At 48.8% G+C, this 23,638-nt stretch overlaps 1 protein-coding gene across 3 annotated transcripts; it reads left to right on the top strand.

Moving 5' to 3' along the window:
• The first annotated feature begins 283 nt into the window (after nucleotides 1-283).
• Nucleotides 284-22,120, top strand: ZSCAN20 (zinc finger and SCAN domain containing 20). 3 transcript variants are annotated; one of them, XM_040231772.1, is made up of 8 exons: nucleotides 284-324; nucleotides 5,595-6,110; nucleotides 8,398-8,563; nucleotides 8,981-9,057; nucleotides 9,334-9,418; nucleotides 10,978-11,661; nucleotides 14,339-14,764; nucleotides 15,339-22,120. In XM_040231772.1, the coding sequence occupies exons 2-8, from the start codon at nucleotides 5,664-5,666 to the stop codon at nucleotides 16,595-16,597; spliced, it is 3,144 nt and encodes a 1,047-aa protein (XP_040087706.1). In that variant the 5' UTR covers nucleotides 284-324; nucleotides 5,595-5,663; the 3' UTR covers nucleotides 16,598-22,120. The 3 variants fall into 3 exon arrangements, with proteins under 3 accessions (XP_040087706.1, XP_040087703.1, XP_040087705.1); XM_040231769.1 differs by having other exon boundaries at nucleotides 14,336-14,764; XM_040231771.1 differs by having other exon boundaries at nucleotides 284-420; nucleotides 14,336-14,764.
• Nucleotides 22,121-23,638: the final 1,518 nt, after the last annotated feature.

Raw genomic sequence — 23,638 nt, 5'->3', positions numbered from 1 at the left:
AGACTCCGCCCCTTCGGCTTGAATGCCCGCCCCCTGGGCGGTGCCGTTATTCCAGAGCCTGTGGGAAAGGACCGGGATCACAACAGGCCCCGCCGCCATACGTAATAATCTCTTCCGATGGTGCATCTATTGGCTGACGACACCTGCAAGACCGCAAGCGAGGAGGGGGCGGGGCCACACTCTGGCGCTCGCGCGGTTCCTTCTGGGAGTTGTAGTCACAGATGCGCCATTCTCGGGGTGGCGCTGTTCGGACTCCGCGTCCCAGCATTCCCTGCGCGAGTCCTGGAGCACTTCCGCCCTGTTGTGAAGTGGGTGTCTCGGTGGGTGAGTCCGGGTGGCTGGGCGGGGGCAGCTGAGACTCAAGGCTCTGGGCTGGAGGAGACTTAGGACGTGGTGGTTATCACAGGGGGTCGGGGAAAGGTGAGACGGCAGAAAGAAGCTTTTATGTGGGGTGGGGGGTGAGGGGCGGTCAGAGGATGAAGCGTCCGGAGATGGAAAGGGTCATAGAGGGGTCGGGGATAAGGAGGGAGGTAGAAGGCCCTGTCAGTGAGGAGATTCTTAGAAAGCTCTGGAGGTGAGGAGTCGGGAGAGGTCCTGAAGGTGGAAGGATCTAGAGACCTCATAGGGAAGAAGAGAGGGTTCTGGGGCCCTGGCAAGAAGTGAGGGAAAAGGGCCTGAGCTTGAAGCCTGACCTTAAAGATAGTGTTGGAGCCTCTACCTGCTCATCTAAACATTTGATACTCCCATACACTTTCTCTGATGGTCATGACCTCTGGAACCCAGAGGGTGGGGATGGCTCTTGTGCTCTGCGCTCAACCTGCACCACTTTCCTTCTGCCTGATGGAAGTGAATGTACCAGCATCCTCTTCACCCAGGTGCCCTCTGATTCCCCTTGCGTTCTTCCACATCCAGGGATCTTCAGATCTTTTAATTTCCTGAATGTATCTTGAGTATTTCCTTGTCAGGGATTTTGTTGAAACCTACACTTTGTCACCTTCACAGGTTGGACAGACATGTTGTAGCTGCTGTGATCTGTTGAACCCACAAATCAGATTAGGCTTTCTACTTAAAAACCTTCATTAACTCCCATCACCTATGGAATTAAGTCCAGATAGTTTAGCCTGACATTCAAGACCCTTCATGAACTCCTTTTCCATCCTAGTCTTCGTGCTGGCATGATTATCACCGTTTCTTGGGGAGGCTGTTTGATTTTCCACCATTATACATGCTGTTCTCTCTGCTCAGAATACACATTCCCCCCAGTCTCTGCTCAGAGACTCAGTATTTTTTTTTTCTAGAACCAAATCAAATGTTACTTTCTTCATTTAAGTCACCCCCTCACGCCAGCTCCCACAGATCTCTTTTATTGCATTTTCCACATTTGATAATAATTATCTGTGAGTTTTCTGTTGCTGTTGTTGCTTCCACTATACTGTGAGTATCTCCAGGACAGGAACAGTTTCTGCATCACCTCCATTTCCCCATTGCCCTGCCCAGAGTAGTCAGTACTTAATGTAAATCAAGTAAATCAGTAAATGCTTGATGAGTATGTGAATAAAGACTGTCCAGGGTGAGCATTGCCGTACCAGGCTTGAAGACTGCTGCTTCTAGTGGATTTCCAGGGGCTGTGCACTTTAGTTTTCTGTCAGGGTTGTCTTTGCTGGCAGCTGATTCAGTGCCTGTGGGACTTTAAACCAGAGGCGGCAAATGCACAGAATATGTGTTCTTTCTCTGCCTCCTGTGTCTGGCCGTCACAACTCGTTGGTCACAGTACATGTTCACATGGGGTGCAGAGTCCTTAGCACAGTTGACTGTAGTTGGAGCTTTAAATGAAACCTGTTTGTTCTCCTGGTTTAAGTCCTTACGTGTAAGCTCGGGCTGCTCTAAGCAGTAGCCTGGACGATCAGCCAAGTGAGCTTGATAGACTTCGGGAACTTCCAGTTTCTTTCTCTTTGGAGGTCACAGACTAGTCTTGACCTTTCCCAGGAGACAGGGGCACATCTTCTCTTGCAGCCCGCCATTCACTGGGATGACGCCACTCCCCATGTCTGCGTGCACACTCGGGGAGCTGGGATGCCTCCCTGCTCCCTTGGGTTTATAAAGGGAGCCTGGCTCTGATGACACATCCTTCATTGCTGAGGGACTCTGTACCCTTTCTAAATCTTCCTGGCTATTGGAAGAGACCTTTGAGATCATTTAGCTGAAAGGTGGCAGGGTAACAGCCCATGCTGAGTGAAGTCTACCATCATGCTCTAGTTAATCCTCATAGTGTTTGAAACAGTTTTGAGTTGGTTGCCAACATTTAGGAATCCAGAGTTCTGGCTCCTCTGAGAGAAGCTGGAAGGCCTGTGAACACGGGGCCAGTTGTGTTCTGGTGCTCTGTAGTTGGCCGCAGTCCCTGCTCCATCCATGTACTCATTTACATTGCCTGAGCCCATGCCATTTACATTTGCAGCCACTGGTTCTAGTCTTCCTGTCCTTTGCTATGCACCCTTTTACTAGATGGGGAGCCTGGGGCACCTGATGAGTCTGGCTACTGCAGTCCGGCTAGGTGGCTGCCAAGGCCATGTGACCTGCCCAAATCACGCAGCTGGTAAAAGGCAGGAGTGGAGCTGGTACCCCGATCTGCTCACTCCTGTCTTCATGCTCTCTCTACTCTCCATACCATCTTCTCAGGGGTCTGGATGACAGGCTAAGCTGTGCAGTGGTTAGGAGAAGTGACTGGAGAAAATGAACGTGGGCTCAGATCTCAACTCTGCAACTTGCTGGTTGTGGAACCTCACACAAATCTTCACAGAAGCTCAGTTCCTTATATGTAAATTGGGGATGTAGTGAAATCATACGTTACAAGGATAATTATATAGTAAAGTCAGCACAGAAGGTGAAAATCATATTTAGCCAAAAATCACAGTCAACTTGAAAATCCTTTTTGGCAGGGAGCCATTTCGTAGCCAACATGCTGTCTCTCAGTAAGCTAATATCACAGCCAGGTTTTTTTGGTTGAACGTTAGATGAAAGAGTTAGCTTGTGTTTAGGGACCACACTGTATGAAAGACACTCTGCTCACTGTCAGTGGAGAGGGAGGCTTGGGGCAGCTCTGGGGACCAGTAATGTCATGAGGATCATCACCACATGCTCTGGAATAGACACATAGTGAATCGAACTGGTTGTGTGATTTAAATTATGTCCTTTCATTCTCTTTCTGGTGTTTGTAAGTAAAGTGTATAACTTACAGATCAGTATAAGGCAACTCAACATTAATGACCCTTCAGCCGCTTGCCTGGAAGATTCAGTGACATCTTGAATGTAGAACACTTTGCACCAAGCCTGGCACCCCATGGGCACTTATAAAATGGATGCTCTTTGAGGTTGCTGACCCCTGTGAGCCCCCGATATTTCTGGTAGTCTCAGGACTGAGGAGGGCCTGTGTCCATTTTTACTCTGTTCACTCTGCGGGAAGGCTGCTTTCCTGACTGTATTGAGTTCCCTCTGTGGCTAGACTGCTCTTCATATCTAAGTTGCTGCTGCTGCTGCTGCTAAGTCACTTGAGTTGTGTCTGACTGTGTGACCCCATAGATGGCCTCCCACCAGGCTCCCCCGTCCCTGGGATTCTCCAGGCAAGAACACTGGAGTGGGTTGCCGTTTCATTCTCCAGTGCATGAAAGTGAAAAGTGAGAGTGAAGTCGCTCAGCCGTGTCCGACTCTTAGCGATCCCATGGACTGCAGCCTACCAGGCTCCTTCGTCCATGTGATTTTCCAGGCAGGAGTACTGGAGTGGGGTGCCACTGCTTTTTCCATGTCATATCTAAGAGAGTAGCAGATAAGAGAGTAGAAGAAAAATCTTTCAGATTTTGCTCAAAACTAACCTTTGCAACTTTCAAATCTTCCCAGAAGAAAAATATGTATTATCAGACCCTGGGTCTGGTGGGGCTACTGAGTGCCTGTTGTTAATGTTTGCTCTGTGCAGGAGCGTATGCTTTGCTTGCTTATCAACTCTCTCTCTCAGTAGATAGTAACTTTGATGAAGGTGGAGACTGTCATAGTCACGGTTGGTGCTCCAGCTCTCAATATAGTGCAGGGTTCGTAGTGGGACTCTACATACGACTTCGTGAATTAGGCTTCATGTGAGACAGTGATGCAAATGTGTTTGGACTAGTGCATGTTTAAGGCTGTGGTTTAAAAAGAAATTTAGTGACTTCCCTGGCAGTCCAGTGGTTGGGACTTCATCTTCCAATGCAGGGATTGCAAGTTCAATCCCTGGTCAGGGAGCTGAGATCCCACATGCCTCACAACCAAAAAAAAAAAAAAACCACCCAAAAACCAAAAACATAAAACAGGAACAATATAGTAACAAATTCAATAAAAGACTATAAAAATGGACCATATTTTCAAAAAAAGCTTAAAAGCAGAGAAATTTCATGAAAGGTTAATCCTTTAGCTCAATATAAATTATGTACCTTCCATAGCCCATTAGGTTTTTGGTGTACTTGATTTACCATTTTCATAAAAGGCAAAGCTTCCAGTGGTCCTATTTATCAGACGCTAGGTTGGGCACTGTGGATACAGAAATGGGTAAGGTGCAGTAGTGGTCCTAGCAGTACAGTCAGATGGGACTGTCAGACGTAAGAACAGGTAACTACAATAGTGTCAGGTAACACCTGTGTTAGAAGTGCTTTGGGAACCCAGGATGAGGGGAGTTGAGTTTTGGAGAGCAGGGAAGCGGGCTGGGCATGACAAGACTGTGTCAAGAAACTCTTAACAGATGAGGGGACTTCGAGCTGGTAGCTGAAGGGCAAGCAGGAGGCTGCCAGGTGGCCATGGGTCCTCTTCCTAGCCACTCACTGTCTGTGTGGAAGGGCTGAGAGCGCCAAGTAGACCCAGCTTGGTAATGAATGGATGTGGGGGATCTTGGAAAAAGATGATAACCATGTTTCTGGCATGGGTACCTTATTGAAAGGTGGTGCCTTTGCTCGATAGAGTTCCAGAAGGGAACAGGTTTGCAGGGGGAAATGATGAATTTAGTTTTTGACTAAATTTGAGTTGGAGGTGCTTATGAGAGTCAGATGGAAATGCCTCGTAGGTGGTTGGACTTTGGGGTCTGGAGACAGGTCCTGGCTGGAGTTTGGGGAGTTATCAGTTTAGAGGTGGTTAGTAATGGCAAATGCATGGGATGACCAAGGCGGAGTGCAGAGTGAGCGATTTTGCAAAGAGAGCACCCAGAGAGGAAAGCTTATAGCCCAGGAAGAAAGACCTTACGGAGGGGGGTGACATGTGGAACCTAGCTGGAGGCGAGCCTGGACTTGGGACACGTGTGGCGGGAGGACGGCTGGGCGGGGACCAAGCACGCCAGCCTGGATGCCCAGCTAAGACATTTAGAGTGTCCCAGAAGATTTTGTACTGGGTGGTCTTCCTCTGAGGTTGCTGGCTGCTGGTTTCGGGGGCAGACTGTGGGCTAACTTCCTGCTTTGGGAGAGGGCATCTCTTAGTAGCCCCGCCCCATGCAAAGCAGTGGAAGGTTTTGTGGAGGCGGGGAGTGGGGAAGCTGAGGCTCCTAATCCTCTTGTTCATACTGTTCCTCGTCTTTGTGTCTTCAGAGCAGGGGGAGCCTTTCCTCTCCCGAGAGCCCCTTGAGGACACACTACAGATGTAGGAAGACGCTGGACATGGAGAGCCCAGCTGAAGGGAGACGTCCAGGAGAGACCATGGCCGTAGCCCTAGAAGCCCGGGCCTCCCTGCAACAGGAGCCTGAAGAACTTGTGATTGTGAAGCTGGAGGAGGACTCCTGGACGCCAGTCTCGCAGCCCAAGAAGGACCGCGATCCCGTCCCCGGCCCCGAGGCTTCCCGCCAGCGCTTCAGGCAGTTCCAGTACAGGGAGGCGGCAGGGCCCCACGAGGCCTTCAGCCAGCTCTGGGCGCTCTGCTGTCATTGGCTGAGGCCGGAGATCCGCCTCAAAGAGCAGATCCTGGAGCTGCTGGTGCTGGAGCAGTTCTTGACCATCTTGCCCCGGGAGGTCCAGGCGTGGGTCCAGGCCCGCCACCCCGAGAGCGGCGAGGAGGCGGTGGCCCTCGTGGAGGATTGGCACCGAGAGGCCCAGGCTGCGGGGCAGCAGGTGAGTCAAAGAGCCTGCTCTCCAAGGAGCAGGCCTGGGAGGCAGTGGGGCTGCTACCAGCTGGATAATGGCCGAAACCATAGTAAAATGTTATCAGTCATCTGATGTGTACTGAACACTGCTATATCCTGGGCACTGTTCTAAGTGCTTTCCATGTATCTGCTTATTTCATCCTTCAGCAGTTAAATGATGCCAGTACTGTTTATCCCGGTTTTACCCATGAGGGAAATGAAGAAAGGTCATTGGATCAAGGTCAGTGGCCTCTAGAGAGGCGGGATTTGAATTTAGGCAGTCTGATTCTATACTCAGCATCTGTAACCATTGCTGTAAGCTGCCTCCCAGCACCATAGTCACAGTACATTAATTTGTATTGTGTTTTATACTTAGAATCTTTTTTAAGAATGTGATCTCTTTAGTTTACAGCAGGAATGTAGGTAAACAGAAATAACACCATTGTCCTCATCTTACGGATTAAACTAAAGCCCCCGAAGTCAAGGCTCACGAGGCTCAGTCAGTATAAACCAGAGCCTGAACCCAGATCCTGAGGTTCCAAGTTCATTGTTTCTTCTACTATATGGCAGATGCCGTACCTGCAAACCACAGGAATTGAAATACCTCTGAGTCATGAGGCTCAAATGAAATATTAACTGACATTTATTGAGCATTCACTGGGCCTCAGACACTCTTCTAAGCTTTCTGTGTGTATTCCTTATCTAATCAACCCAGCTACCCAGTAAGGTACCCCGTAAGATAGGTACTGCTGACATGGCCATTTTCAAATAGTTCAACAGACTCAGGTAAGTAACCTGTCCAGATTTATAGAAAGGGTAGAGCTGAGATAAGGGACGTGAAAGTATTGTGGATTTAACATTCACAGTTTCAACAATTTGCAAGGGACCCTGAAAGCCCATGAAAATAATTTATAATTTTACTATGACACAAATTTTGAATCCTGCTTCGAAGCTGGTGCTTGTAGAACAAGTCCTTCAGGCCACTATGGCCTGAGCCAGCCAACCAAAGACCTTCATCTCAATGTAACCTTGCTGCGCCAATTTTGTTTTTGTGCATCTTTCTGTTTTACAGATAGGTTCATTCGTGTCATATGTTGGATTCCACACATAAGTGATACTCTGTGGTATATGTTTTTCCCTTTCTGGCTTAGCTTCACTTAGTGTGATAATATCTGGGTGCATCCATGTTGCTGCAGATGGCATTCTTTTGTTCTTTTTTTTTTTTATGACCGAGTATTATTCCATTGCATCTATGACCCATATTTGATGAATTCTTAATTCACCCTTACCCCAGTCAATATCCTCCTGATTTCTCGCCTCCTCATAGGCACTTGAGTCTGCTTCTTTCTAAAATTATTGCTGGGTAATGGCACCCCACTCCAGTACTTTCGCCTGGAGAATCCCAGGGACGGGGGAGCCTGGTGGGCTGCCACCTATGGGGTCGCACAGAGTCGGACACGACTGAAGCGACTTAGCAACAGCAGCAGTCCCTAGTACTTCTGTGGATTATAAGATTGTAACTATAATAAAGTTATTTTTATCTTGAACACAAAGTTACTATTTTCTTAAAACATTGACATGCAGGTGTTTTCTCTCTAAAAATGTCACAGAACATTGGTGGGTCTCCTCATTGGGAATGGCTTTTGATGATCACAACCCATCCTGATATATTTTCTCAGAGATAAAATTCCTCTCTGTGAGAGTGTATTTGAGTTTTCAGATTGGCCAAAAGGTTTTTGGAGTAAGTTTTCGGCAAACTCATTAATAAAGTTTGATAAAGGGGAATATTATCTAGGATTAAAAAAAAATAAGAGTCAAGGCATTGTATAATAATAGTTGCTACCTTTAATGTCAAAATGGGGAAAAATAATATATATTTATATGGTTGCTTGTATATAAAGAAACTCTGAAAGGCTGCAGAAAAACAGTGGTTACCTGTGGTGAGGAGTTGGGGAAGATACTGGACAGGAGGAATGGAGACAGGTGGAGTTTGGGGTATTTTCACTAATTATATCTCTGTTTTCTGTTTTTGAACCATGTGAGTGTTGAAAGTACCTATGGAAAAAGTTGAGCAGACAATCCCACTTCGGTGGTATAAATGCTGGATTGTTTACTGAAGTCAGTCTGATGACTTTGTCATACTTTAAGCCATCTTTGGTTTGTTTTTTTTTTTAAGAGCCTGTTAACATCTGAACCACAGTTGTAACTGTAAAGAACATGCCCTACCCTACCAGTTATTGAACTTATGATTGGGAATTTTGGCCATTTGTGTGTAGGAACTGGAACTGCGTGCAGAAGATACAAGGTCCTTAAAGACAATGAAGGAATCTCAGGGCTGCGGGTCCGAGGGACAGTCCCAGAAGCAGTGGGTGAAGAACTCGTGTCCTGACCTTCCCAAGTATCTAGACACCAAGATGGTGCCACAGCCCTTGGAGGAGAGTGGTGAGTACCAAGAGTCAGGGAATATCAGAGAAGAGGGCCTAGGGGTGAGGTAGAATGCCCCAGGAGGGATGTGCAGAATTCAGTGCAAGGGATAGAATCGTGTCCAGTGGACACCCTGCGAAGTAAGAAGATGAAACTCCCACTGGTGTTAGCAGGCCTCACTGTCGCTGAGTCCTGTAGCAGGCTCAGGCTGGGCCTGGGGCAGTTTGGTGAGCATAGGAGTTCAGGGCTGACATCTCTCCTGGGGCAGCTTAGCAGCCAGAAACTCTCAAAGGAAAGTGAAAGCAGGAATCCACATTAGCTATAGTGGAAGTCTCAGTGTGATCCAAGCAGGGCTTTAGGAAAGCCGGACCTAAGAGCGAGGTGATTTTTTTGGGAACCAGAACTTGGGTTTCAGAGATGCTTTCTCCTTCTCAGCTGTCCTTGCTCCCCGAGTCCCTGCTCTCCCAAAGACGGGGAGCGTCGGAGACTGGGAGGTGACCGCAGAGTCTCAGGTAAGCTACCTTCTGCTCCTCCTTTCCCGTCATGACTTCTCCTGTGCCCTGACCCCAGCTCCTCTCCTTTCTTTGTGGCCCGCCGTCGGGAACAGGGTGCTAGTCCTCGGTCCCTCCTGCCCTGTGTATTGGGCCTCTCTCGGGTCGAGCTGAGGTTGCTGACTGGCCTCACACAGGCTATTGCTGTGTCCGTTATCCTTCCTGGGGCCTGGCGGGATTCCCAGGCTGTTTTCAAAGGTCAGTGACATTTGAGGTCCTCTGTTGTATGTTCCACAGGAAGCCCTGGGCCCCGACAGACACGCCGAGAAGGAATTCTGCATGGACCCCCCAGGAGACAACTGTGGGAATGGCTTGTCCCTGGGTAAGGAAATTGTGCTCTCTGGATAAGATATGGTTGGGTTTGGGTAGTCAGTTCCCAAGGCGCATTTCCTCACTCCCTAAGGCTCTTAGCTCTGAGAAGTCTCTGGAATTTCAGACCCGGCGAAAAGACATGCTCTTTGTGGCCAGCATGGTGGCCGCAGGGAAGGGGTGTGGGGAGCGGATTTCTGGGCCGGCAGGCTGGCTGCCAAGAGCCTGCCTGCTCAGGGCTCATTATCCTCATATCCTCAGTACTCACCCCCGTCCTGGGGCTGCGCCCAGCCTGCCGGCCCAGAAGAAACCCGACTGGGATGACCCAGAGAGATGGGATGGGGAGGGAGGTGGGAGGAAGGTTCAGGATGGGGAACACATGTACACACGTGGTGGATTCATGTTTTTTATTTTTTTAAGATAAAAAATTTTAAAAAAAGAAGAAACCCAGTCTTTTCAGCATCAAACAGGGTCCATCTCTCATAGCAGAGTCAAGTGAACTAAGCCCAGGAGATTGATGCGTTTAAATCACAATGCCAAAGAAATACCACAGGGCTCAAAATTCTTGCAGCCCCTGTGACCAGCACAGACCCTTTCTCTGTAGGCACGTCTTCACGGGAAGTCAAGCCATAATGAACATTTCCCGGTGGAGTGTAAGATCAGTGAGAGGGGAGTGAGACACGAGAGCAGAATCAGGTAGAGAGTTGGTGCCAAGTCTGACTCTGGGCAGTAAAGTGAGACACTTGGAGCTGTTGGCTACTGCTGGGCAGTGTGTCCTTTTTACACATGATGAAAAGCATGCCTCCCTTTTTTTTTTTTTTAAACAGTGATTTCTGGGGAAAATAGTCTTCAAAGAACAACCTTTGGGAAATGCTGAACTAGATAATCCTTAAGCCTCTTTCACTCTAAACTCTTTCATCTGGTTTTCTTCAAATATTTATTTTAATTAAAGGCTTCCTATTTGTTGGGGTCAGGAGCTCTTGGGACACTTGTCCTTTAAATCTGGCTAAGTGTTTTGACATTCATGGTATTGGATGTCCAGAGGAGGGTGTGCTCTAACCACAGTACAGATTGGCTTGGCAACACCACCCAGCAGACCTGGGTTTTTTCTTTCTCTCTCCCTCGCCAGCCTTTGTCTTAGCTTTGTGTTAAAGCTATTTTGTGTAGGTGCAAAAGCTAGGTGCCAGTGGCATTTGAGACCTCAGGTTTCTAGCTAAGAGAAACCAGACACACATGTGCACACACAGCCTTCCTTCCAGCCATGAAGTTTATTTTGATTCGTCTTAATTTAGAGTATGTGCCCATCTGTGGACCAGTAACAGCCCCTCTTTTGTATGATGTATTTTATCACACCAACCAAAAAGCAAGTAAACAAAGCGGGCAAGTCAGTATATTTCTGGGGAGGTAACCTCTAGTGACCTCTCCCTTTCCTTTCAGTCCTTTTAAGGGAATAGCATGCAAATTTCTCAGTAGTTTCTTGGAGTCAAATGATGTGTAAACGACTTTTTAGACAAAATGCTTTGCTTGACAGATCATTTCTACTTAATCATGGATCTTCTTCCTTTTGTATAGGAGTTCCGGTTTCAAAACCAACCATCATTGCCCAGCAAGAGCAGGGACCAGAGTTTTGGGGTCCAAGACTTGTAAATTCTGGAAAACAGAACCCTGCAGATTACAGCTTGGACCCTGAGCAAACAAAACCAGCCCAGGCATTGGCCTGGAGGGACCGTAAGACCCGGGAAGAGCGGTGCCCGGTGCCCGTGGAGGATGTGAAAGTGTCCGGTGTGCACTGGGGCTATGAGGAGACCAAGACTTTCCTGGCGATTCTGAGTGAGTCTCCTTTTTCTGAAAAGCTCCGGACTTGTCACCAGAACCGCCAGGTGTACCGAGCCATTGCAGAACAGCTGAGGGCACGGGGCTTCCTACGGACGCTGGAGCAGTGTCGCTACAGGGTCAAAAACCTCCTACGGAATTACCGGAAAGCCAAGAGCAGCCACCCGCCAGGGACCTGCCCCTTCTATGAGGAACTGGAGGCCCTGGTCAGAGCTCGGACGGCCATCAGAGCCTCGGACGGCCCAGGAGAGACTGTGGCTCTCCCCCAGCTAGGGGACAGTGACATGGAGGTGGATGAGCAGCAGGAAGGGGGCTGGGAGCTGGAGGAAACGGCAGACGACTGTAACGGTGACCTGGCCACCAATGAGTCCATCCAGGGGCCCGGGATCCCAGGGGGCCCAGCTCTGCTCCAGAGTCGTATTGGTAAGAACTTCGGGGCTTAGTTGGATTCAGATTCCAACCCTCCTACCAACCAAACCTCTGCTGTAGTTCAGGACACAGACTGCCAGTCTGGATCGATGCTGCTGGAGCAAGGTCAACCTCAAGCTCTGATGCTCTCTCCTGTGGTCAGTTCTCCTTGTCTGAGTTTCCTTAGAGAAGCAAACACTTAAAAACTTTTTTTTTTTTTGATACAGTTTTTAAAGGTTACTTTCCATTTACAGTTATTGCAAAACTATTGGCTCTGTTACCCATGTTGTACAACTCCTAAGAGTTTGAGCCTGTCTTACACCCAGTAGTTTGTGCCTCCTGCTTCTTACCCCTATAGTGCCCTTTCCCCTCTCCACTGGGTAACTGCCAGTTTGTTCTCTATATCTGTGAGTTTGCTTTTTTGTTATGGTCACTAGTCTATTGTATTTTTTAGATTCCACATGTGAGTGATATTATACAATATTTATCTTGCTCTGTCTGACTTATTTCATCTATCATAATGTCCTCCAAGTCCATCCATGTTGCTGCAAATGGCAAAGTTTTGTTCTTTTTTATGGCTGAGTAGTATTCTATTATATATAAATCTATATGTATATACACACCACATCTTCTTTATCCGTTCATCTGTTGGTGAACACTTAAGTCATTTCCATGCCTTCACAATTGTAAATAGTGTTGTTAATGAACATTGGGGTGCACATATCTTTGCAAATTAGTGTTTTTGGTTTTTTGGTAAACACACCCAGCAGTGGGATTGCTGAGTCACTTGGTAGCTCTATTTTTAGTTCTTTGAGACCCCTTCATGCTGTTTTCCACAGTGGCTGCATCAGTTTATTATTCCCACTAACAATGTACAGGAGTCTCTTTTTTTCACATCCTCACCAACGTTTGTTATTTGTAGACTTTTTGATACCAGCCATTCTGACAGGTATGAGGTGATATCTCTTATTGCTTTGATTTGTGTTTCCCTGATGATGAGCAATATTTGAGCATCTTTTCATGTGTTGGTCATCTGCACCACTTCTTTAGAAAAATGTCTATTCAGTTCTTCTCTTGTTTTCTTATTTATCGTTTTTGGCTGCACTGGGTCTTCCTTGCTGTGCCTGGGCTTTCTCTAGTTGTGGCAGTTGGGCTCTATTCTAGTTGTGGTGCTTGGGCTTCTCATTGCAACGGCTTCTCTTATCTCAGAGCACAAACTCTAGGTGCGTGGGCTTTAGTAGTTACAGCATGCGGGCTCAGTAGTCTTCTCGTTTTTTAACCTGAGTTATTTGCTTTTATTGATGTACGAGGTGTTCATATATGTTGGATAGTAACCCTTCATTAGTCTTCCCTGGTGGCCCAGAGGTTAAAGTGTCTGCCTGGAATGTGGGGGACCTGGGTTCAATCCCTGGGTCGGGAAGATCCCCTGGAGAAGGAAATGGCAACCCACTCCAGTATTCTTGCCTGGAGAATCCCATGGAGGGAGGAGCCTGGTAAGCTACAGTCCATGGAGTTGCAAAGAGTCGGATACGACTGAGCGACTTCACTACCAATCCCTTATTGGTCATATTGTCTGCAGATATTTTCTCCCATTCAGTAGCTTGTCTTTTCATTTTGTTGATGGTTTCCTTCACTGTGCAAAACAGAAGCAAACACTTAAACCTTAAGGGACCTTAAAGAGCTAATTCAGTGTTTCTCAGAGGGTATTAATAGTAGTATGGGGATGGTCATAAGTGTTAACATGAGTGAACTTTTTAACTTTATGTGCATGAGCGCATCAGCCTGTGATTTCACAAGTAGTAAATTTAGGTAAAGAAAGATATTGAGTGAAGTATTTCATTGGTGTAGCAGAAATCATGACTGTGTATACTTGAACAGCATATGTTGAGAAAACACCCAGTCACTGCGAAAGTGGAGACCCAGAAGGCCAGGCCATGAAGTGTCATCTCTAAAGACACACAAGGACCAGAGCTCAGGGCTCCCGCCTCCGCTCCTAGGTGGGTCTCCCTCCACCAGGGCGCTTCCCTGGCCGCATCCTTTACCTGCAGAGGCAGTAAAAGTGGATCACCTCCTTTTCCTTCCTCCACCAAAGAGGAAGGGGCATCCTCAGTCAGATTGTCTTGCAACATTATCTGAAGGGATTCTCAGTTTGTTAAAAAGGAAATTTATAAAGCAAGTAGAGGACATGTATTGAGTGGATGTGCAAATACAGAGAGTCTCCTGTATCTTGGTTCTAGGCCTTTTCTTGATACAGTCAGCTGAAGCCAGGGGACTGGTCACCTGGTATAATACACTCCTTAAGTCCTCCCCTTTAGCCAAGACTCTTAAGTGTTCATTATTTATTGATTTTTTCTTCTGGCCCTGCCCCACGGCATGTGGGATCTTAGTTCCCTGACCAGGGCTTGAACCTGCACCCCTGCATTGGGAGTGTAGAGTCTTAACTACTGGACTGCCATGGAAGTCCCAAGACACTTAAGTAATCACAGACTCTCTTAGGAGGAGGTGGGTGGGAAGCCCTGGCATAGCCTTTAGAGAAACAAGGCTGCACTGTTTGCTGGTGCCCTGGGCACCTGGGCAGTCTCCAAAGTGCCTGTGCCCTAGGTGTTCAGCAGAGCAGGTGACCCTGATCCCTGATGACCTAGGCAAATCTCATCAAGTCTCTCAATTCTGAACTCTTCACTCCTGACAGCAGGTGTGCACTGGGGCTACGAGGAGACCAAGGCCTTCCTGACCATTCTCAGTGAGTCCCCATTCTCTGAGAAGCTTCGCACCTGTCACCAGAACAGCCAGGTGTACCGGGCCATTGCAGAGCGGCTGTGTGCACAGGGCTTCCTGAGGACCCTGGAGCAGTGTCGCTACAGATTCAAAAACCTCCTTCGAAGCTACCGAAAAGCCAAGAGCAGCCACCCACCTGGGACCTGCCCCTTCTATGAGGAGCTGGACTCGCTGATGAGGGCTAGGACTGCAGTTAGAGACATGGGGACCAGCAGGGAGGCAGCAGGTCTCCCTACTTCTGATCAGAGCAGTACCCAGGTTGTCAGCCAGGAGGCTTGGGACGAGATGGCAGGTGAAGATGTCATCAGACCTCCAACCCCAAGTCCTAAAACCTCAGACACTGGTAAGTTTTTAGTAATTAGATTGTCCACAAAATCTGCAAGTGCACGGAGACCGTGGGAGCCAGGCTCATTATCTTTTCGTTGAACTGAAAAAGAGAATGGGAATGAATAAGAAAAGGATTTGTGTTTTCCTGAGATTATCCAGTCTCTGGCTTAGTGTAATTTCCCAGATGAAAAAAGCAGTTGGTCTAGAGTTCTACTTGGATCCATCTGGGCAGTTATAGAGTTCTTTCAATCTCATGTAACACAGGCCAGACTGAATATCCAGGAGCAGGAGGTGTTCCTTGTTCAGCAGTGGAATAAGGTGGTTGGCTAAGGAGACTGATAGCTAGCTGCTTGGGCTGGGCTCAGTGGTTCCCTGGGTGGAGTTAACCACATCTCAGACTCTGTTCCTAAGCTTAACAAGTCAGAAATGCAGGTGTGCACCAAAACCTGGTCACTTTCATGTTGGTCACATTTATAAGACATGAGATGTAAGACACAAGTACAAATTCAGGTTAGCCAAATTCACAAGGTGCAAGATCCAGATGTATAAATAGACACTAACTAATGATCGCATTTCTATCCGTTCTCCAGGTTTTGAGATGAGGTGTGAGGATGAAGACCAGATTTCAGAGCAGGACCTTTTTGAAGATTTTCCCGGAGCCTTATCAAAATGCACTGCTGGGGATGATTGCTACCCTCACGATTGGGGGGAAGACAGTGAAAATGAAAATGAAAGTAAAGGACAGTGGGGAGATCCATCCCACGAGCAGTGGGAGGAGTGTTCTTCTGAAGAGGACTTGGAAAAGCTCATCGACCACCAAGGCCTGTACCTCGCAGAGAAGCCCTACAAGTGTGATATGTGCGTGAAAACCTTCAGCCGGAATTCACAGTTAACCACCCACCAGCGGATACACACAGGTGAGAAGCCCTACAAATGCCTCGAGTGCGGGAAAAGCTTTAGTGACCGCTCCAACTTCAACACCCATCAGAGAATCCACACTGGAGAGAAGCCCTACGAATGCCTTGAATGTGGGAAAAGCTTCAGTGACCTCTCCAATCTTATCACCCACCAGAGAATGCACACGAAAGTAAAGCCCTATAAATGTGAAGAATGTTGGGAAAGCTTTACTCAGAGCTCAGACCTTCTCAAACATCAGGGAATCCACTTGGGAGGAAAGCCTGACCACTGTCGTGAGCCTGGGGAAAACTCTGGCCAGAGCCCATCTTTCAGTACTCACTGGAGGAACTCCACCGAGGGGACAAATCCTGAACAACCTCACAGTGCCAGTAAGAATGTGAATTCTTTTGGACCACAAAGCACCCATGCAGGGGAAAAACTGTATCAGTGTTCTGAATGTGGAAGAAGTTTCTCTAAAAGCTCGGCCCTCATCAGTCACCAAAGAATCCATACAGGAGAGAAACCATATGAGTGTGCTGAGTGTGGGAAAAGCTTCAGTAAGAGCTCCACGCTGGCCAACCACCAGAGGACCCACACTGGGGAGAAGCCGTACGAGTGCATGGACTGTGGGAAATGTTTTGGGGAGCGTTCCAAGCTTATCACACACCAGAGGGTGCACACGGGCGAGAAGCCCTACAAATGCCTCGAGTGTGGAAAGTTCTTCCGTGACCGTTCCAACCTCATTACCCACCAGAGGATCCACACGGGAGAAAAGCCTTACAAGTGCAGAGAGTGTGGGAAATGCTTCAACCAGAGCTCCAGTCTCATTATTCACCAGCGAATCCACACCGGGGAGAAACCCTACAAGTGTGCAGAGTGTGGCAAAGATTTCAACAACAGCTCCCACTTCAGTGCCCACCGGAGAACCCATGCAGGAGGGAAGGCCTCATAGGAAACACTGCCCCCCACAGCAAAAGAGAGAGAAACCTATATTGAAATCTTCCAAGATCCTAAGGTGTATGCTAGAAAGAAACTGTCCCAATTTTTAAGCTTGGTGTGTGCCCAGGGAGGTTATCATGGTACCATCGATAATTTGGAAGTGAATTACAAACACTTAGGATCCAGATTTGAAGGCACTTTCTTTTAAGTATAATGTGTTTTTCTCCTGCAGAAAAAAACCCTACATAATCCTCAGGGTGTCCTTACATTTGCTGTCATGTGAGAGCTTTATCAGTCTCGGAGCAAGACTGGTAACTGAGGGGATTAGAGATAAACTGGTGGTCCTGAGCAGTGATTCGAGACCTTCCCGTGCCTTCACACCGTCCCTGGGTACACATGCCTCATCGGTGTACATTGGCAAATTCTCACCCATGGCAGGTTTCCACTGGGGCATAACAACCTGGGAGAATTTTGAGAGCCTCCAGTGAGAGGGGGCATAATTGAGAATCAGTGACCTAGAGCAGGGGGTGAGCTTATCAAAGGGTAGGAACAACTGTGACATCATTCCTAGATCATTATTAATCGTAGCAAAAAAGTAGCCAGTGTTCCCTGAGCTTTTCAGCAGGCTCTTAGCTAAGCACTTTATATACATCTTCTCATCTACTCACAGCAGCCCCAGGAGGTACTGATATTTCTCTCATTTCCCGGAAGAGAAGAGTGACTTGCTTGGGTCACACATCTGAAAATGGCAGAGACAGGATTCGGCCACATCTGCCTCTGGGGCCTGAGGTGCTGTCACTGCTACCCCGAGGCCCCTTTCCCGTCGGGGCAGGTAACTCAGGTGCCAAAGCACTTTGTAGACCACGGTTTCAGTTAAAATGCCCTACAAATTCCATTTTTAACAAATATGGACATAGAGAATCCTAACCAATGGAAGGACTGGGGATGTTCAGAACCGGCAATGTGCTTTGAGCAAGGCTGAGCTCTTCTTGAAGCACTTGATAAGACTTTCCGGCTTCACAGTGATATGGGTGAGAGATGGAGGTGAGTTGAGATTGGGAAAAGTAATGTTGTCAAAGGGACGTCTCTTCCACTGAGATACTGTTTGGGGTAAGGAAATGGGGTTTTTAAGAACTTGCCTTTTTCTCAGGAGATCAGCCCTGCTTCCCGTTAGACTTGGCTCGATTGTAGGTTAAACCATAGGAAACCTGGGCTTCCTGGACAGTGCTTTCTCACCCCTGTGTGTTTGCCTCCTGGCTCCCTCCCTCTTGGCATGGAAGAAGCTTTGTGGCAAGGCTGAGGCAGAGGAGAGTAAAAGGAGTCAGTGGGTGTGGAGCGCCGTGGAGGGGACTTTGAAGACTTGATTCCAGGCTCGTGGTGCACTTTCACTCTGAGCCAACTCACCCCAGGCCTGCGCGGCGCTTTCTCAATGTTGCCCTTAAAGAGCTGCCTCCCACAGCGGCAGGCTCCGTCAGAAAGCTTCACACAGGATGGTTTTTAGTTCTCAGCACTTTGACCTCCAGGCTTTCTCCTTAGGAGGGTTTTTAAATGTTAGCCAAGGACTATGGTTTGCAAAGGATTTTGAAGGAGGTTCCTTCTCCTAACACCCACCTATTGATACTTTGCCACCATGTATACTCTTGGCTGTTCATGAACCTGGGAAATGCTATTAAATTAGTAGATGTGAGGGACCCTCAGAGAATGGAATTCTGTTCACGTGTGAGGCAGTCAGGGAGATGCTGATCATTCCTTAGCCCCTTTCTCAGCTTCCCAAGAACCAGGTCACCTCAGTCATTACCTGTCCCCCTCTTCCTGGCTTACCTTTCCTGCCTCACCTTACCTCTGAGGAGCAGGGCCCATGGGTGAGCCCTGGCTTTGAACCAGCAGATGTCAGTAACTGCAACAATAAGATGATGGGCAAGGTGCCCCCTGAGCCAAGAGAGAGGATCCTGGAGGAGGGGCAGAGACGTCCAGGGAAAGGTCTGGTGGTGTGAACTAGCATGGCTTTAGGTGGGGTGGGACCATAGCTTCTTGGCTACTATTGAGGCTTCAAACGGGAGATAGGAAGTGGTAGGAGCTCTGGTTGGAGGGATGCGGGGAGCAGGGTCACAGAGGACCTTGTGGCTGCATGGAGCTGGGACACCAGGCTAAGGGGTGCCTGGTCAGATGTGCACTGTTGAAACCTAATAGCTGGATGGAGCCTGGACGTGCTACAGACTGTTGGAACACTATTGCGACATCCCAGTTAGAAGTGAGGTGCTGAGCTAGAGCAGTGGTGACGTTGAGGGGGTTGGATTTGAGAGGTTCCACAGGCAGAGTTGAGGGCAGCAGTGGAAAGCTAGAATGCGTGGGTGGCTGTGGAGCCTGCCCTTGTTCAGGATGTACCACAAGAGGAGGTGCAGACAGGGCAGGAGGGCAGAAGGTTAATTTGGGACATTTAAACTTGTACCTAAGAGACACCCAAGGTACACCCAATACACAGCAGGTCTGAAGCTGGGGGGAGGTTAGGACTGGAGAGTTACCTGTGTGTGTGGGAGGTTACATTCCTGTTCAAGTCAGAGAAATGCTGGGTACAGACAGAATTTCAGGAGCACTGTGTGTGGAGGAAGATGCCCCTCAAAGGAGGTCTAGACCCCTCCCCAGCCCTACTAGCTCGCAAGCTCCAGCCACCTTGCAAACGCTGCCTCAGTTGCTGCTGACGCCTGAATCGATGTGGTTCTTAATTTTCTGGAACCTTCCCTGTGGAAGCCAGGCTGAGCTCTGTAGAAGTGAGATGGAAGCCCTCTCCCCTTCAAGCGTCACCCGTCCCCCTGTTCTTGGAAGCATACTGGTGTCTCACGTTCTTGGGACAGTTTTGATGTTCATGACCTGTGGCTTGTCTCTCTGAACTGTAGCTGTGAAATGGGAGGGCAGTGTGGGCCGGGAGAGAACGTGGCCCAGGGAGACCGCCTCTCCTTGTCCCTGACTCTGCCTCTGGAAGAAGTTCTCACTGGGGTGGCTCCCATATTTGGGGCCTGCCCCATGCCTCTTCCAGGGTGCCTAGCAACCTCCAGCAGGTCTTGGCTGCTCATAGAAACCAACAGCTGGTTTGATACACCCTGAGCCTTGTAACCTCAAATCTGCTCTTGGGGCAGTAGATTCACTCTGAGGAATGGGCGGTTTATCAGCCTGCATGACCACAGGTCAGACCCTGGTCATGGGAAGTGGAAGCGGTGACTGCCTCCCTGGGACAGTGTCTCTTATGAGCTGCATCTCCTAACTTGATTTCCATACCCTCCACCCCAGGAAGGGCGTTGGCTCCTCAGAGGTGACTGAAAGGCACCACTTAGACATTTGTTCCACAGACCCCTTGCTCAGCAGACAGCTTTCTTACAGCCTGAAGGAGTGTAAGGCGACTCAGGTCCTCCTGTGTTGGAAAATGTAGCAGCAGGGACCCCTGGGTCCCTGGGTTCTCCCTGCCTGGTCCTGTTCTGGGGCCCACAGTGCTGCAGAGAAGACTTGCTTTTCAGTCAGTCTGGAGAGGAGTAATGCCTTTTGCGACCACAAGGTTTTGAAGTATGAATGCGGTGGCATCTGAAAGGGGTATGGGTGGCAGATGGTCCCGCCCAGGCTACCTTGGGTCTCTAGCCCAGCCTTGGGGCCCAGGCCTGCGTCTCCATTCACTCTATTCCACCTACGTGTTGACCACTGTGTAAATACTAACTCTCGGGTTGCCTGGTGACCAGCCCTCCTCGAGTTGACTCCTGGGCCCCTGAGGCCCATGTCCACCTACTGCTGCCTTTTCTGGCCTCTTGGTCCACCGCTCAGCATGGGCGATCACAGGCACACTCGGGCTCACAGTAAGCTGCCTCTGTCCACCGCCAGCGAGGTGTGCACATCCAGAGGCATGCTGTCCCTTTTAAGGGCATTTTCCAGTTGGGCTGTGTCTGCCCAGTGGCCTGGGAAGTCTTTCACTGAACAGGCTCAGAAGGAATCAAGTGGAACATGCCCTGACCTCAATTTTGAGCCCATCCTCCCCTCTGGACGTGCCTTTGCCTCCCCCTCTTAGCAGCAGGTGCCCGTCTTATGCCTCTGCTGCCATCTGTCACGAGTGGTTAGTGCTGCCCGTAGTGGGAAGTTAGGAAGGCTTTGCAGGTGAGGTTCGGTTCGGGTTGGGCCTTGAGGTCTTCTGCCCATGGCTGCTTCTCTGCACACTCCCAACATCAGTATTAACTCCAGCTTACCTTTAGCACCATTTCCTCTCCCTCTGGTTTCAGGCGAGTCTGGAATTACCTCCAAATGTGGTTTTCAGGGGCTCAGGTTTCTCATCTCTCCAGGGCTTCCCCCAGCCCACCCTGAGTCTGGATGAAGACCTCAGTGCCCCCTGGAGCCTCGCTCCCCAGATCCCAGTTAGGAACCCTAGTGACCCCCGCCTGCGCTGCCGGGGGAGAGGGCAGAGCATGAGAGCCCCTGTTCTCAGCTGAGCTTAGGCTCCCACTTGTTAAGCTGAGAACTGCTTTGTTCTAGGAGCCTTTTGGTTAAGTCAAGGGCAGAATCCAGTTACACCATTTTATGTGAATTCACTGGAATAGCGATCCACCTAGATGTCAATTTTCTCATTGAGCCATGGCTAGTGGTCCTCTTTGCACGTGAAGATGATTCTGATCCTGTCTGCCATTACTTTGAACTTCTTTCTAAAGTCATGTTTATTTTGCACATTTTCATTGTAGGAAAATACTTCATAATCTGGCCATCCAGAGGGTAAGGACCATGGGAGGGAAGGTGAAGAAAATCAGTCTGCCTCTAGGCTGGTTCTGGGCCAGCAGTAGGAGTCCATCTGAGCTCCAGCAAGAGAGTTGCTATGGGCAGAGGTGGATGGAACTGTGGTCACTGACCTCTTGAGAGTCTGGGGCTCAGGGAGCCCTCCGTTGCTGCTGGGTGACCAGTATGTGCCTGGTGTGACACCCAGTGTGACACAGAGGAGGAAGGGCTCCTCTCCTTCCTCCCGTACAGGACACGGCTTGGCTTTAGTGCTTTGGGGGAATTCGTAGACCAGAGTAACTTCTTTGTGCTTAGAGGCGGCAGAGACCAGCAGGAGGTGGGTCATGGGGTGCCCTGGAGCGGGTGGTGAGAAGCTCTGAAGGCAGGGGCCCAAGTCAGAGCACCCTCCATGGACAGCACCCAGAAAGGGCTGTTTCAGGATCACATGCAAAGTCCCCAACCCAACCCCACTCCTGAAGTTGCCTGGACATAGAGGGAGGAGGTGAGGCGACCTGACCTGAGCTGAAGGTCACGCTAAACCCATCTGGTATCCTCGGGGGAAGGGCAAACACACATGTTATCTCAGGGACCTTTTGTGAACAACTAATTTCTTAGACATTTGTGTGACTGTAGCATTAAAATGGATTGCATTTTGACCGCTAGGAGGCTCAGAGATTAAGGTCCAAATCTAAAGACAGAACAGGCTCTTTCAATTTTCCATTTGCTACAATATTGTAAAGTAATTGGCCTCCAGTTAAAATAAATTAAAAATAAAAAATTTCCATTTGTGCATCAAGCCCTGCTTTCATTTTATTTGACTTTGTTTTCTCTTCTCAATCCTTTATTATTTTCTTCTTGTTATGTACATCTCTTAAAATTAATCAAATCTTATCTTAGAATGAAGTGACCCAATAAATTAATAAATTATATTAATTGAACCATGAAACATAAAAAACTCATCTTGGGTTCTTCTGGCATCTTCCTGGCTACATCAAAAGGATGGAGCAAAGGAGGAGAGGGGAAAGCCAATGAGCTCATCGGGGGGACTGGGGCCTGAGAGCTCACGTCCCTCGTATTGGACCGGCATCTTCCTTTCACTGCTCGCTATGGCCCTTCGGACGTGAGCAGCTGCAGCCATCCAGGAGTCATTGCCTTTTCCTAACAGACGGCTCCTTGGTCTGCTGGCCTTCACACGTCTACTTTGCTATGTCCTCCGGCGTCTCTGTGCTAGGGAATCTGATGTATTGGGGATCTAAATAATAACAAGGTTGATGGAGGATAAGAAGAAAGGAAGGTGTTCCCATAGGGCTGAATCTTACCTGACTCCTCTGATGTGTTTCTGAGCTCAGGACCAGAGCTGACATGCTCCACACTTGAGAAGGAAGGGAGAGCTGGAGGGTCTTTCCGGGGATTCTTCCCCTCCTTCCTCCACCCACTCCCTTCCTGGTCACATTCAGAAGGTGTAGCTCAAGGTTGGGGATTCCTCTATAAACGTTTACTCTTTCATCCTGGTTGGATGGGGTATAGGCAGTGCTTTGCCTTTTAGACTCTGTTATCCGTGAATTCTGATTGTGAATTAGAGATCGGGGAGGAGTGATAGCTCAAAGATGGACACGATTTTGATCAGAATCCACAGGGAAACCGTTTCTTCCTACACGAGTCAGAATCCCAAGTGTGGGTTTAGTAGTGGCTGGAATGCATTGATGTTCTGTATATCTTGGGACAAAGATGAGATCTGGGAGAACGTGAATCATGATCTCCCTGGAGGAGAAGGTCCAGCTCTTTCTTACATGTTTTCACAGAACTTCTTTGAGCAGTTGCTCAAACAGTGAACAGAGACATAAGGCTGGGTTTCCTGGAGGCAGGACAGAGACCACAGACACTCCTCATTCCCTTGCTGTTTGCAGGGCCTCGAGGTCAGTTACAAATGTTGGGGTCCCTAAGGCTGACCAGCCAATCCAGGCAGGGACAGGAGCTCTTTATCTATCTTGACCCCTGGCCAGGGTCAGCACAATGGAGAACATAATACCTGAAGAGAAACCCTACCCAAGGGAATGCTTATGGACTGGGCTGGCCCTCTGTGGATCCCATATCTACAGGCTGCTGGGTGTTCCTGTTGCCCAAAGGTCTGGGCTGGACTGGGAACCTGACTGGCAGGGCACCTTGTCTCCAGTTAGACAATGGGAATCACCAAGTGAGGTCTGGGCATCCTTGGAGTTGAGGTCTGAAGAGCGGGCGTGTTGGATCTGATGGTTACAGGGCTCAGAGAGCTCAAGGTCAAAGGCAGGACTGAGAGCAGAGAGGGAGCAAATGG

Source organism: Oryx dammah, unplaced genomic scaffold (genome assembly GCF_014754425.2).
Source record: "Oryx dammah isolate SB20612 unplaced genomic scaffold, SCBI_Odam_1.1 HiC_scaffold_28, whole genome shotgun sequence".
NCBI classification, from domain to species: domain Eukaryota; kingdom Metazoa; phylum Chordata; class Mammalia; order Artiodactyla; family Bovidae; genus Oryx; species Oryx dammah.
Note: the sequence above shows the minus strand (reverse complement) of the source record. Positions and strands in the feature narration are given on the sequence as shown.